At 47.4% G+C, this 15,206-nt stretch overlaps 1 protein-coding gene across 8 annotated transcripts in view; it reads right to left on the bottom strand.

Moving 5' to 3' along the window:
- Nucleotides 1-15,206, bottom strand: part of Pax8 (paired box 8) — a 59,933-nt gene that overhangs the window by 24,627 nt on the left and 20,100 nt on the right. For all 8 annotated transcript variants that reach the window (XM_050139936.1, XM_050139938.1, XM_050139931.1 and 5 more), the window contains exon 3: nucleotides 1,211-1,376. In XM_050139936.1, the coding sequence (XP_049995893.1) occupies nucleotides 1,211-1,376 (166 nt within the window). The remainder of the gene's footprint in view (nucleotides 1-1,210; nucleotides 1,377-15,206) is intronic.

Raw genomic sequence — 15,206 nt, forward strand, 5'->3', positions numbered from 1 at the left:
GGAGGAGGAGGAGGAGGAGGAGGAGGAGAGGAGAGAAGAGAAAGAAGACAAGACTCTGGAAGTCACAAGCCTGCAGAGTTTCTTTTCTCCCTTCCTCCTTCTCTTAGCATAATTAATTCTGCTCCTTTGCTCTCCTGGCCTCAGCCAGGGAAGCCAGCTGGAGTCCCTGACCCCGCTACTTTCTTGCTGGCTCACCTTTGTCTTGTCCAATCTGATCTGTCCCCTCACCCTTTGCCCTCTGGTTTTCTACCAGGTTCCATGGTTCATGATGAAGCTGCTTCTCCCAGACTCTAAAGTCTGGCTTCGCTTGGAATCTCTGGCCTGATTCAGCCCCTGAAGATGAGCCTCCTCCTCCTCCAGAACCTATCCACCTCCCAACTAGCTGGCTGATAGATACGTGGCTTGATCTGGATGCCCTCTGGCCTCCTGTGGTCTTTAGTCTCTTCTGCCAATGAATAAAATGGTCTTTATAAACGCCATTGTCATCGCCATTCCGAGCTCATCTGACTCTGCAATCATCTGACTAGTACTCTCTTCTTGGCCCTAAGAAAAGGCCTCTCTCTTCCCCTCTAATAATTTCAGGCATAGAGCCAGGGTTCTCTAAGGTCCATTAGCCCAGCCCCTTTACTTCCTTGAAGCAGAGCTTGCCTTAAATCTACATAGGGTCAGTGTGTGACGGGTTAGGAAGTAAGGTGGACAGGACATGGGACTTTGGAATTTTCAAATTCTCTACTTAAGGTTATTTCTAATGCAAGGGTCACAGACTTTGATAGTCCTTGTCCTTCTGAATCTGTGCCCTGTGGTTCTCAGCCCTAACTGAAAGAATTAGAATCACGTGAGTGAGGTATTACGGATATACATAAATGAGTCCATTCCCTCCTTTTGTCTGTGCTGGAGTTCAGACCATGACCTTCTTATTTATTGTGAGGCTTTAGAGTTCCCTGGCACAGCCAGGGCTGTGAGCCACCACGCGGAGCCTTACAGATCAATGCTTCTCATTCCTCCCTATTTCTGAGCTTTGTTCTTCCTGGACATTTTACAAAAGCAGGATTGGGCTGTGAATTTTATCAAGCACTCTCATGGCTTCTCTGACAGACTCTCTGAAAGTTGTGTCTTGAAACACGTAAGACCGCGTGGTACGTGGGTGGGCCCGCAGTGCAAGGCTTGCGGGGAGGGGGGGGGGGCGGTGTGTGGTCAATCTCGTGCTTACCTGCCCAGGATCTTGCTGACACAGCCATGGCTGACACGGAGCTGGCGCGAGATATCACAGGGCCTCACGCCCTGGTGGGCCAGGTCCACAATGCGTTGACGGACAACTTCCGGCAGAGGCCTGCCATTCACAAAGGCCCCTCCTAACTGATTCAGCCCTCCGTGGCCTGAAAAGACAGGATTGTCAAGGACAATGGTCAGAACCAGGCGCTAAATGGTTGGGTAGAAATAGCCGTATGAGTACCGCGTGTGACCATGTCTGGGCACTCCACGGTCAGTTCCGCCAGCTCTCCCTCTACATGCGCCCCCCACCTTGCTGAGAAACACGCCTCCTGGAAAGGCTGGCCCAAGTGGTACAAGCAGCTCGCCCCATCTGACATGTGAGGATACAAAAGGAGCACATCTCTTGTCTGGTGACCCTTTAGATCCGCTCCATGTCCTCCAGAGCCCAGCCCTTTATGTCAAGTTCTGTCAGTGTTCTCTTTCCCCCATTTTTCTTCATCCGCAGACACGAAAGGAATGAAGGAGTCAGGCTGTTCTTAAGTTGATACACTCAGCTCACTGAGTGACACTGGAGAAAATATCTCTCCTCCCCCTGAAGATCCTTTTTTCATTAAAATAAAGGCACAGGATGAAACGAGCTGTCTTTCCCTTTGTCTTAGGCCTCTTAAACTGCAGAACCTTCCCCCACCCCCTTAGTTTTTAAGACATAGTTTCTCTGTGTAGCCCTGGCAGTCCTGGAACTCACTCCTCAGACAAGGCTGACCTCCAACTCACAGAGATCCTGCTACCTCTGCCACCCAAGTGCTGGGATTAAAGGTGTGAGCCCCCTCGCCCAGCTAGAGAGCCATGTTTTGTAACAAGAACACAAAAGAAGTGCAGAAGAGAGTATCTGGCTGAGGCAGGTCAGAAGGATCTAGGCCCTGTCTGGTTGTCTCTCCTGAGCAACCCCAAGTTTTCTTCTCTCTTTGACAGGTCAGAGAACTGAAAACAGCAAACAGAGACCTCACTAGAAGACATCCGTGAGTCCATAGCCCCGCATCAGGATGGGGTAGAGGCAGTAGAGTAAGTACATGGCAAGCCAAGCCTTAGCTGCTTCCCTGATTGACCTCTCCCCTCTAGACTGAGTCTACACTTCATTCTGATCATACACAGCTAGACAGAGCCATATCTACTGAATGCCTAGTGTGTGACAGGTGCTTTAGCAGGTCCTGAAGCCCCAAGGTGAATACAGCCATTTGCATACTTGCACCCACCTGACGGGGCTTATTACAGTAGGAGCCTAGACCAGCTAATCAGATCCCTCATGACCCTTCCTGGAATCTCCTGCTCAGAGAGGTAATTACTGAATTGGTAGACTCTGTTAGAGACGCACAGAGGGGCTCTTAGAAAAGTTCAGGCTGAGACTCATGACAAAGAAGTGTTAGATGAGAGAAAGGGGATCCTGTTTGAGCCACGGGAATAGTACAAGCAAAGGTTCTGAGGTTGAAAGGGTAGGAGTCTGTGAGATTTGCGATACTTTCAACTCTACGATCCACAGTGGGTTAGTTTCAGAATGGAGAAGTCCAGTTTCCAGAAGACCATAAAGAGCATTTCAGTGGCTTGACTTGAATGACTCAGCTTATGTGAAGAGCAGCCAGAATCCAAACAAAGCTTAGGGCTCCAACCCTTGCTGCCGCTGTATGGGTCCTTGATTGACAGCTGGAGCTGACCCTGTCCCTACAACCTTAGGATGACAGTGTCATTGCCTAGGCATGACTAGCGTCTCTTCACACCAAGGACTGGATCTCGCGATCTAACTTAGCATGGGAAGATCTAAGAACTCTAGAGGTTGGTAGAGCAGAATGGATTGAGCCCAAATGCTCAGGACCCCCTGAAGCTGACTGCAAAGAAGCCAGTATTGTACGGAAAGTCATAGCGAGTCAGCTGGTAAGAAGGGAAAGTTGATGCCAGGCCAGTGTGACCAGTTAACCATATGCATGGAGAAGGGTAGGAAGTGTCTTTGCTGGGCACACTGTGCCCATTATCACCCACTGACTTAGCACATTCGAAACCGCCTCCCAATTTCTCCTCAGGGACTCATAATGTCTTCAACAGAACAGATAATTTCCCTTAAAACAAACAAACAAACAAGGTCAAAAGCCGCTGTCCTGGGCATTAAATCAGGAGGAAAAACGCACTGGCTGCACACCAAGCATGAGGGACATGGTGGTCCATTTTCCAGGTACAGCTTCTTCCTGTCCTGTCCTAGGCCACCTGCCCCAGTGAATACTTTTACATGAATTGGACGATGTCTTGGGGACTTTCAGTCCAGCCCAGGCAATGGACAATGTGGCTCTCGTCTGCTCTTGAACTTGTTCCCCTGACCCCTCACTGGCTATGCTGCCCTTAGTGGAGAAATGGGCCCTCACTCCCTCATCGTTGCCTTTTGACCCCTTGGGGTCTAGACACCGAACACCAGGGCACATCAGACAGCTATCCAAGTGTACAAGACTGTAGGCAGGACTATTTTGTCCCCATGTTCCAGAATTTTTACTACATGAGGCACAGATCTTTGCACTAGAATCTCTCTCTCTCTCTCTGGAAGTCAGGTCTCATATAGAGAGGGGTGTCACAAGTTGAGCATTTTGCCCGAAAACAAAACGAAAAGCACAATCTACTCATGTGGTTCTCCAATAGACATAGCACAAACTATACCCTAAATTATCCTAAGGGCTGACGCAGAATCCTGGAAACCCACATCCTCAGGACCAGACTGAAGCTCACTGCACAGCAACCAGCCACATCTCGGGCCCCCTGAACTGTGACTTCTCTGGGGAGTTATTTTATTGAGGAAGGGCTTGAGTCAGAGTTCTGCCTTGACTCTGTATGTTTTAGTCGTATCATTTGAGTAGATTTGGTTGTTTGGAACTTTGGTATGAAATGGAGCTTAGCAGAATTTCTCACTGCGTCTGCTGGTCACTGCAATGGGAACGTGGGGTGACGGCAGAGAAGCATGTCCTTAGCTGAAAGCCTTGATAGAAATATAAAGGTTTTCATTATAACATCAACACGGTTGAATGCTACCACCCTGGCTTGGCTCTAACGCTTGGGTCATAGTTCTCCAACTGAAACACACACCAGAGTCACAAGAGGGTTTATTGAAGAAAAACCCATTGAGGACAACCTTAAGTTTTTAAATCAGTTGGTCTAGGGTATAACCAAGAATTTGTGTTTGTCGGAGACCCACAACTGTTCACTGTGAAGAGAATGTGTTACTTTGGAGTGTTCAACCTAGAATGGGGCATGTATATAACACCCTCCCCTCAAGGTTCAACAATCTAAGCAGAACGGGGAGGGGACAGACTGTGAGACAGAGGTGGTGGACGACTTCTTGGACAGAGCAGAGCAGCAGCACATGGGAACTCACCTGGATGATGACATCATTCACAAGACCCACACAAACTCCAGCCAGACAAAAGCCCGGCATGGACGAGGGAAAGAGAACAGGAAGTCCCAGTCCTGGCTGGGCATCTACTGGTATTTGACTGCCGACAGGAAAGGCAAAGTTAGCTCTTCAATAGAATGACTCCCAGGAGTAGTCGGCCAACACAAACTGGACCCAAGTGAATTGATGAGCGTGTGTGCACACATACACACACGCACACCACATGTATGCATGCACACACACATGCGTGCGCGCACACACACACACACACACACACACACACATAGATGGGGTTTGGGTGGATAGAGAGGTGAGGAATGATCTGGCCAGAGTTGGGGGAAATCAAATGAATCTGATCAAGATTCGTTGCAGGAAATTCTCAAAGAATTAATAAAAACTTTTTAAAAAGTGTGTTTCTAAGAAGCTTCCAGACTGCGTAAGTGCTGATACTGTGGGACCACTGGTTTAGGCTGGGCATTGGGCAATGGCTGACAAAACAAACAAGATCATATCCTCTCCTCCTCCAACCTTTTACCAAGAATCGTAATCATTACGTGTATTTAATGACTTTCATTTCAATTCAACACATATTAGCAAAATGTCAGTGGTGACTTGAATACAGAGCCCTGTATGTGGAACCTTGAACAAGACATAAATGCTTAAATCCCTTTCAGGGGACACAATCAGATTAATTAGGAACCTCCATGTTAAGATAGAAGTCCCTTGGAAGAGCACACAGGCAATCAGAGAGGAATCAAAGGAATGCCTAGAAAAAAAACAAACAAACAAACAAATGACCATAGGAAGTAGGAAAAGGTTCCTTGCGTGAAGTCATGATGCTTTGACCAAACAGAATGCCACTTACCAACTCTATAGATCGTTCATGAAAGAAAGATTGGGAAGAGCCAATTGGCTGTCTATGAAGGTGGCCTCTATGGGTTGAGGTTTTGAACTGACTTCTGTTATGGAAGGGCCTTTGTATTTTCTGTGTCCGGTGTGGGGGAGTGGACTTTGCTGGGTGATTCACCACCAAATGCCCAGAGGTGGGTGCAAGCTTCCTTCCTGCCCTCAATGAGGGGCTGACATCCACTGTAACTAAGTTCCTTTTGTGCTGCTTTGTACCTTTATGGGCAGGTGGGCCTTAAGGTCGGAAGCCAGTGGTTAAAGCAGGAGCTCCCTGGTTGGTCCAGAGGCTGAGTGGAGGAAAGCAGAAGTCAGGAGGAGGTTTGAAGCATCCCAAGCAAAGGCCTTTTGTATGTCTAGAGGTCTGTGAGTGGGGAGAGGGGGATGTGTAGGAGGAAGCTTGGCTGGATATAAGAAAGCTCATGAGTATGGAGGTCTTCAGATAGGGAAATGCAAGCTTCCCTGATCAGAGAGGAGTTAGCTTGATTGGCAGGCTCTAAAGCTTTAGGTGACGTTTGCTATAGAGCAATATTTGCGGGGGGAAATGACCATTTCAGAAGGTTCAAGGAGACTGGTGATTTCTTCTCTACTTAAAAGGCTCTGAGAAGTAAGGACAGGGGAATGAGACAGAGATCGCTTGAAGCTCGCATTGCATAAACTGATGTTGAACACTTAAAAGAGGAGCACACCTTCCCTGCACCCCCAATCTTTTTCACCCTCACCCATTATCATATCACTGACTTCTGACCAACTGCTTTATCTGTTTGATTTCTTTATGAATTCCTCAAAGGTAGAAGCCCAGGCTTTGTTTACATAGTGCCCGACTCGGGGTCCCTCTTGTGGGACCCTCAAACTTCATTTTACAGTACTGTTTTTCTTTTTATCATCTTGATTCCTTAGAGCTCCGCCCCAAAATAACAATAGCTCAATGTGCCATGCTGTTAAAAAAAAAACTGATTTTACTCTCTGGGGATTTTTTCTTTAGCTCCAAAGAGAGTCAAGGTGGGCAGGTGTTTGGACCCTTGGCAAGGTTGTATAGTAAGAGATGCAGAGGCTGCCTTGGGGTACCCTTCAAACCACGCTACTTCCCTTCCATGAAGAATAAGCCTTGCTAATACTAACGAATCTCTGGTGTTCTCAGTCTGGTGTTGCCCTTCCCCGGGACACTGGCTTACAGGTCCGCAATGGCTCCAACCTCCCAACCTCTCACTCTTGGCTTTATACCTTTATGGAATAAAAAAAAAATCCAAGGACTCAAACTGTACCTAAGGAAAGTGTTCTAGTACCAAGCCGGTACACCAGATCACTTCAGATCATAAGGTTAAGCGCACACCAGATCCTTGTGTTTAGAGACAACGAGCTGTCCTGCTGGGAAGGACAAGCCTCCACTCTGCCCCATCTCCCTGCCTGATCTTTGGTGTCTGTCTCTGTGCCTGTCATTTGTCTTCCTAAGGGAAGCAGAGAAGCGAGGCAGTGGCTAAGTAAGGCCACTCTTTACTTTTCTCATTCATTTCTCATAGACCGCTCACACTTCAAATGCTCTTGAAACTGACTCTATAATTTATTGTCCTACTTAAAAAAAAAAAAACATTTTGTCAGGCGGTGGTAGCACACATCTTTAATCCCAGCACTTGAGAGGCAGACGCAGAGGGATCTCCATGTGTTCGAGGCCAACCGGGTCTACAAGAGCTAGTTCCAGGACAGGCTCCAAAGCTACAGAGAAACCCTCTCCTGGAAAAAAAAAATTAACTATTCACTGTCTACTAGGTTCGTAGTCTGGATCTACAAATAAAACGAAATCTATCACCTATGTGCTCTCTCCAGCCCCTACCTGAAAATTTTAGCCTTGACTGGGAAATTCTGTTCCCGTTCTTTTCAACCCAAATGCCTTAAGAAGTAATCCTACTTGCTTTTTTGGCTCTCCCATTTCCTCCCTTCCCTTATGGGGTTCAGCTCTCTCTCAAGTCTCATGCCTGGCATGTGCTCAAACGTCACTTTGTGACGTGTGGGTAGAGGGTGCCAGACTCTCCCTCTTCAAGAGGCTCCCATGTCAATCTCCCGGTTCCTTATATGAGCAGTGTAAGCTTGTCACTCTCTCCATTGCGGTACATCCATGTTTTCTCTTTCCACAACGTCTCTCAAACCCTGGCGCTGTTCTCACTCTGCACAGCTTCACTTCAGCCCATTCTCAAGGTTTTACCTATAATCCATCTTTACATAGCACCGTGAGCACCAAGGAGCACCCCTTCCCCTTTGCATTCAGCTTCCTATGAGAAAGCTCTTCAGTAATAAATTATCACCACCACCTTCGCTGCAGCTGCCACCGCCCCAGGCCATCTGGGCCGAAGACAACAGCCCTGTGCTACCCTTTCCCCTACGGCCGCATCACGTGCTCTTTTCTACTGAAGTCTCCTCGCTGGTCTTTGGCTACTGTCAGTGCTGGTGTTGCCTTTGGGCCTTTGCACGTGCGTTACCTCCACTCAGAACTTCTGTCTTCTCCTTTTGTCTCATTAGCTCCTGTTTACCTCAAGTCACTGTCCTCGAGACTTCACTTTTTGTTGACAGACTAGGTTGAGCCTCTTTTTGGATGTTTTCCTAGCATTCCTTATGTTTGTTGCATAGTGTTCATCAAAAATGCAGCATCCATCATGGGTTTTTTTTTTTTTTTTTTGAGGAACTTGTTTAAAAATGATGAGGGAAACGTTCACAGTCAGGAAAAATTTGAATGAGGAGAAGGGTGTATGGGATGACCCAAGTATTTTTGCAAAGTTATATAAGTGAAAAATGACCTTCATCTGTTACCAGACTGAAAGCCAAATGCAATCAAAAGTATTTCTGTTAAAAGTTTATTGTTAAATTATGTAACGTATTAAATAAATATATCCCATCTGAATTAGCCAACTGCTTCGAGCCTCTTCCATTTCCCATATAGAATATTCACCAGATGACATCATTCCTATCCATAAATATTTATACCAATATCTTCTAGCTGCCTTCAGCATTCAAAGACCCACGTATTCGACATTGTCCTATGCACCATGACAAACCAAACATTTTCACTGAAGTGAGAACATAAAATTGATCCCTACCTTCATGGAGCATGTAGTCCAGCAACAGAGAGTCTAAGAAGAGTTATTCATTTGCCAAATGTTTGATTCATATGTAAGATGCACACAAGGACACAATGGATGCAGAATTAATGAATAATGACGGGGGAATGAGAGATGGAATCATTTCAAGGTGATCAAAGAAAAAACCCTCATAGCTGACACATAACCCACACAGGCAGGAGTGGAACCTGGGCTCACCGGTGTCCTGCCTGCCTTCCCCATACAACTCCTAGTTACACAGCTGGAAATCAGTACATCCCAACCCATGTCTGCAAGTATTCCCGTGTTCATGCCTGCGTGTACCACTCCCATGTTCATGTCTGCGTGTACCACTCCCATGTTCATGTCTGCGTGTACCACTCCCATGTTCATGTCTGCGTGTACCACTCCCATGTTCATGTCTGCGTGTACCACTCCCATGTTCATGTCTGCGTGTACCACTCCCATGTTCATGTCTGCGTGTACCACTCCCATGTTCATGTCTGCGTGTACCACTCCCATGTTCATGTCTGCGTGTACCACTCCCATGTTCATGTCTGCGTGTACCACTCCCATGTTCATGTCTGCGTGTACCACTCCCATGTTCATGTCTGCGTGTACCACTCCCATGTTCATGTCTGCGTGTACCACTCCCATGTTCATGTCTGCGTGTACCACTCCCATGTTCATGTCTGCGTGTACCACTCCCATGTTCATGTCTGCGTGTACCACTCCCATGTTCATGTCTGCGTGTACCACTCCCATGTTCATGTCTGCGTGTACCACTCCCATGTTCATGTCTGCGTGTACCACTCCCATGTTCATGTCTGCGTGTACCACTCCCATGTTCATGTCTGCGTGTACCACTCCCATGTTCATGTCTGCGTGTACCACTCCCATGTTCATGTCTGCATGTACCACTCCCATGTTCATGTCTGCGTGTACCACTCCCATGTTCATGTCTGCGTGTACCACTCCCATGTTCGTGTCTGTGTGGACCACTCCCACGTTTAAGAATGTTTAAAGAAAACACATGGTGTCCTTTCCATCATGGTAACGCCAAGCTTCTAAATTCAGCAAACAAGACCCACCATGACCTTTCTATTCTCTCATGACTCATTGCTCACCTGTCTAAGCCTTAAAATCAATGTCCTAGTATACATAATTGCTTACTATTTTTGTCATAGTACCCAAGTCCTGCCCTGAGTCCTCATTCATGCCATCCCCAATGCCTGGAGTTCCAATGCCTTACTTTCTCCTGATCGATTTCATTTATATCTTAAGAGTTAACATCCTACAGGAAGTCCTCTGTGTCTTTTCTTGCCCACTTCCTCTAGTCTTTTCTGTTAAAGGAGCCAGGGCCAAGCTCTGGTACTACATTTTTCAAACTGTAAGTGCAACGTTACTGACTGTGCCCACTGCATAGACTGACTGCTTCTTGGAGGATGCTTTATTATTATTTATTATTATTACTGAATAATATTTAGTACACAGTGATACCAGGTCATGCTTGTTTAATTCATCATTAGAGGGAAGGAACATGGAAGAAGGAAAAAGAAAAAGGGAAGGGAAGCAAGGAAGAACAAAGAAAAGGAGGGAAGAAGGCAGAGCCACAGGAGGTTTAGAAAAGACTGCATAGACTTTGCCTTCAACAGTCTGTTTCCCACAGACTGTTAGACATAAGTATTTGAAGAAGGAGCTCCACATATCACAGTCTAAGAAAAGTGAGGTTTTCATTGTTGCTGAGGACCTAGGCAGTGAATGCAGCATCCTTTCTACTGGCTCTAACACCAAGCCTCTGATGCTCACACTAAGTGTATGAGCCCTTCTGGGTCCAGACTTTTGTGAGGAGCCAGCTTTATGGAAAAGTGTGGCTGCATGTTCTGATGGAGACTGAGGAGAAAGAAGTGCTATTACAACTTTGCACCAGTGTGGGTCTTAAAATGCCCCATTAAGAAGCTTCTTATTTTTAACTCTGGTTGCAAAGGTCCCATGAAGAATGGTGGGGTGACCACCCAGCTCTGGCCTTGTGTGATTTACAGTTCTGTTGGGGAGAAGGTCCCCGAGTCACAGCCCAAGCCAAGGAGACAGTAGATTAGCGGAGGAAGTTACCTTTAACTTATCTTAAGTTATCTGAGAACTCAGATACCTGCTGTGGAGAAATGTTTGTCTCCTGCCTTTGTGGGAAGTGCTGCTTTGTGCCCACTGCAGTTCAGTCAGTAACAAAGAAAAGAAGTATCCCAGCTTCACGTTGCCTAGGAGCTCACCACTGCCTTCAAGGACAATGACAAAGGCAAGGACAATCCAGTCCTAGAACCTGATTTCCCCTGATTTCTTCTGGTAGCATCCTTCAGAGTATGGTCACAAGACAGACACCTGTTCCTAGGAATTCCAGCAGAGGGGTTTTTAACAGAATTCCCTGAGTGTCAAGGGATACACAAGCACAAAGAAAGAACCGAAGTATCTCCGAAATGCAGGTCGATCATCCCTAATCCAAATTCCCCAAGTACAATATGTTTTCAAAGCTCATAAACTTCTTCAGTACCAACAAGCTACATGTTCCCAACCTGACTTCTCTGAAGGGCGTGAGCAAAAACACAGATGCGTGGAAACCTCACACAGAATGGCCTTCAGTTTATATGTATAAGGAGTATAGGAAACATAAGCAAATACCACGATGACATGATGAGAGTTGGGTCTCATCCTCAAGATTGTGTGTGTGTGTGTGTGTGTGCGCGCACACACACACACACACACACACACACACACGAATACTCCCAAATCTAGAAAGCTCTGAAATTTGAAATACTTCTGGTCCGAACATCTTGATTAACAGATGTGCAATCATAGGAAGCAGCCACTGTCCCAGGGCTGGAGGAAACAAAGGAAGGGAAAAGCTGATGTCAGAATCTAGAAGGGAGTTCCAGCTCCATCCCGGGGCTTGGAGCTGCATTGCGATGGTTTGCTCAGATGCCGCTGGAGGCATGTGATTGGCTCTCAGAGATCTGGAATCTAGATCAGCAGATACTGCTGTATGAATGCTGCCAACAACCACCTAGAACAAGAAGGAAGGCCTCCAGCCCTCTGCTACCCACCAGCTGGCCGAGTTAGCAGTCCATCATGGACACGGCCACTGAGGAGCAGCTTCCCATCATGTGTTTCGGCAATGATTCCTGGATGGGGTTCAAATAGTCACTGGTTTTTATTCTCTGAAGCTGTGTGGGACAGAGACCAGAAAACCCGCACTTCACCTTGGCAGGGACTTCATTTTCTTCTGCTTAAGTAGGTTGTTTGAACCTGAACTCAGTAAGCCATCCACAAAGGTTTGCCATTCCTGTGTCTGTCTTGATATCCGTGCTTTTAGGGTATGATTTTCTGGATGGTTCATTCCGTAGTGGTTTCAATTTACTTCTTCACATCTCAGCAAGTAGCAGATACCCACCCCCACCACCACATTTGCCCCTCTTGCCCGGGTTGTTTTCTGTTCTCTTTATTTCAGAATCCTTTGTGATGAGACAACCTTGGCTCTGGATGCTTTGGGGGTCAAGAATAAGGCCAGAGCTCCCTTTCCTCCTGAAGTGCATGACTAGGTGGTTACTCATTGACTCCTGGGCATTCTTTTGGAAGCCTGCCTCGGATCTGCTCCTCTACAAGCTTTAAGGCAGTGGGGAGAAGCGATAGCAACCCTGGGTTTCCTATGGGCTGAAGCTCAGCCAGACAAAAGAGTATCTCCAAGTAGGGTTAGATGGCTTCCTTTAGAAGGCAGGGGAAGATGCCCTGGCTCGGATCAGACCAGAGGGTGGGGGTGCTGAGAAGGCTTAGCTCAATCTTTTCATTTTCAGTGCTCGGGTATGAAGAGGGGGTTGTACAGGTGCCGAAGGAGAGAAACAAAGGGTGAATGAAGAGCTTTCCTTTGGGTTGGGCTACTGCTGAAAAAGAACCAAACTTGACGTGTATCTTACCAGTATGATCCCTTAAAAAGGAGAAAAGAGAAGGAAGAAGGAGGTGGGCCATGTTCTATATTCAGCCCTTTCCTGGGTTAGTTAATGCTTAGGAATCACGACTGCCGTCAGCATTGAGAAACAGGCTCCTTCCTGAGCCACGCACAATCCTCTAAGTGCGTTTTCCATTTGATTCGCACAATGGCCCTTGAAGTAGAAAGCACACTGCCTCCATTTTACATACAACAGGGTGAGGAGCAGAGATGGTACATAGATTGCCCAAGGCTGCCCATTGCAAGAGGGCAGAATTGAGCCTCAAGCAAATACTCTGCATTTCTTGGTTCCTGCCTCCTTGGTCATTCCATGTAGAGTCAATCCCTCCCTAAGAGCGAATAGGCCTTCAGCATCACCTTCCAACGGGTGTGCTTCCAAAGTCCACTTTAAAATCCTTTCCAGGTCTTCATTGATCAGATGATTGGCGTCTAGGATGTCACTATTTGACTTTTTCCAGTGAGAGGGGAAAAAAATATCCAATTCTTTTCTGTCCTCTATGCTTCCATATTGGTTTATTTTCCTCCGACCTGTTTAAGTCTGTCCCCACCACTTTTCTTCTTCCTTTCCAGCTGTGGCTTGGCCCCCATCCTCAGTCCCTTCCAGTTCCTTTACTGATGGTACCCAGTGTTAATCGTCCCTCTGACCTACGGTCACTGGCCCCTTCTAGGCCTCCTGTCCCTTGTGCTCCTCCACCTCTGTCTCCCCTCTCTCTCCCTCCCCTGACTCCTTCGGCCACCCCCTTTTCCCAGCATAATCTCCCGCTGCCTGCTTGACTGCCCAGGTTCTTTATCCCGTCTTCCCCTCAAAGGCTTTCACAGCTCCGCTGTTATTCTTGTATTAGCATTGAACCCATTAAAGCTAATTTGTTTGCCCTAATCTCCATTTATTTTTCCCTAGTTGATATTAGATTTCCCTTTCTATTGCTCCAGCATGATTTTCTCTTTGTCTTCCTAATGGTCTACCACCCACCCCACCCCCTTCCTCTTATTAATCTGGTTGGCTTCACCACGGTTTCAAGGCCTTTGTCTCTCTGCCTCCCCCAGCCCTTAGATTAACCCTGTCACCTCTCTCCCAAAAAGGACCCCCAGTGTTTGTATTTCCAAGGATGGAACTGCTGTAAATGTCAACAAGCCTCTAAGCTTCCTGGGGAAAGTGCTGCTGATCTTGACAGCGGGTCTTTTCCTAAGGCCAGTCTGTACTGAGCACAGGGGCCGGGAGGCAGGAGGTACCTGGGTTCCAGGGCTACCTTGAGCCCGAAAGCTGCTACGCTCTAGCTTGTCCTAGGTAGGATGAACTTCGGGGCTCTCCCAGAGATTTCTGAAGGCTTCTTCCAGCTTGCCTTTGTCCTGTGTATTTTACTAGCAGGCTAAGCGGGGCAACTTTCTCCCTGTGTGTCTCAGAGGCCTCTGTGTCTGCGACTCTGGGCGTAGCTGATCAACACCCTGCCCTCTGGCTTCCATATACCCAAGGAGAGAGGCCTCCCAGAAGCGAGGTTCACTAATGTTCTCGCCTCGCCGGCCTTGTCTGTGGACCTCACTCCTCAGGTTTTCTCTCTGGAAACGGAGAGCCTCAGAGACAGCTGCAGTACCTCCTCTGGTTGTGTAGGCTCCGTTCTGGAGAGCAGAGTCCTCCTAACCCCTGACTGCTCACCAGACTTCCTAGGGAAGCCAGGTACTTTCCACCTTGTACAGTTCAAAGAGGAGATTTTGGTATGATGCCCCTGCCCCTGGGTCTGTCGGAAGAGCCTCTGGTGACGGCTCAGGGTTTGTAGCCACGCTGTAGAGCATAAGTTACTAGGAACCCAAGTCATTAATTAGTCCATTAAACATGAACTCGCCACCAGGAGCCTCCCAGAGTCCCGGAAGGTGTGCTAGAGGTCTTTCTTCCGGCTCCTCCCCGTCCCCGTGAGCTTCCGGAGGCCTGTGGGATCCGGGTACCAAAGACCCACCTGGGCAGTGGTGGACAACCCTGAGCTACACAGAGGAAGCCAGCACTCTACAATTCAGAGTAGGTGAGGACGTCTGGGGAGCATACACTCCCAGCTTCCTCACAAGTCACCCCAGACTCCCCTGGGTTCAGAGGCTAGTGGCTTCTTTAAGAAAATGGGTTGATAGTTAAACAATTTAATTTAAAAAAAAAATTCAGCTAGATTTCGATTCAATGAGTGTTGCTCTCTGATAGTATTCTAGGAGACCTGTAACGTGTTAAGATGACTTTTGATGATGAGGGGGGCTTGCCCTTGAGACATACACATTAATGACCTTGGCTATGTTACCAACCTTACGGCTTTGTGATCCATTCACTGTGGACCCCATGAATCGTCACCTTCTGTCCCCCAAGCAGTCCTGTAGGATCCCCACAGGTGATGTGTGTACACCACAGAGGGGTCAGTGTGTGCATCTGTGTAAGGGGCTAGTGTGTGGTTAACAAGTCAAGCTATGTTATCATGGACTGCTAGGACCCTAGGTTCTGGCACTCCGCTACAAGGCGATAGACTTGAGTTTAAGGAGCACACATTTTAAAATCACTTTGAGATGGGGAAGGAGGCAAGTAGAGAGCTGGCAAAAAAAAAAAAAAAAAAAA

This window comes from Alexandromys fortis, unplaced genomic scaffold (genome assembly GCF_014885135.2).
Source record: "Alexandromys fortis isolate MF-2015 unplaced genomic scaffold, M_Fortis_MF-2015_v1.1 scaffold_33, whole genome shotgun sequence".
Lineage (NCBI taxonomy): Eukaryota > Metazoa > Chordata > Mammalia > Rodentia > Cricetidae > Alexandromys > Alexandromys fortis.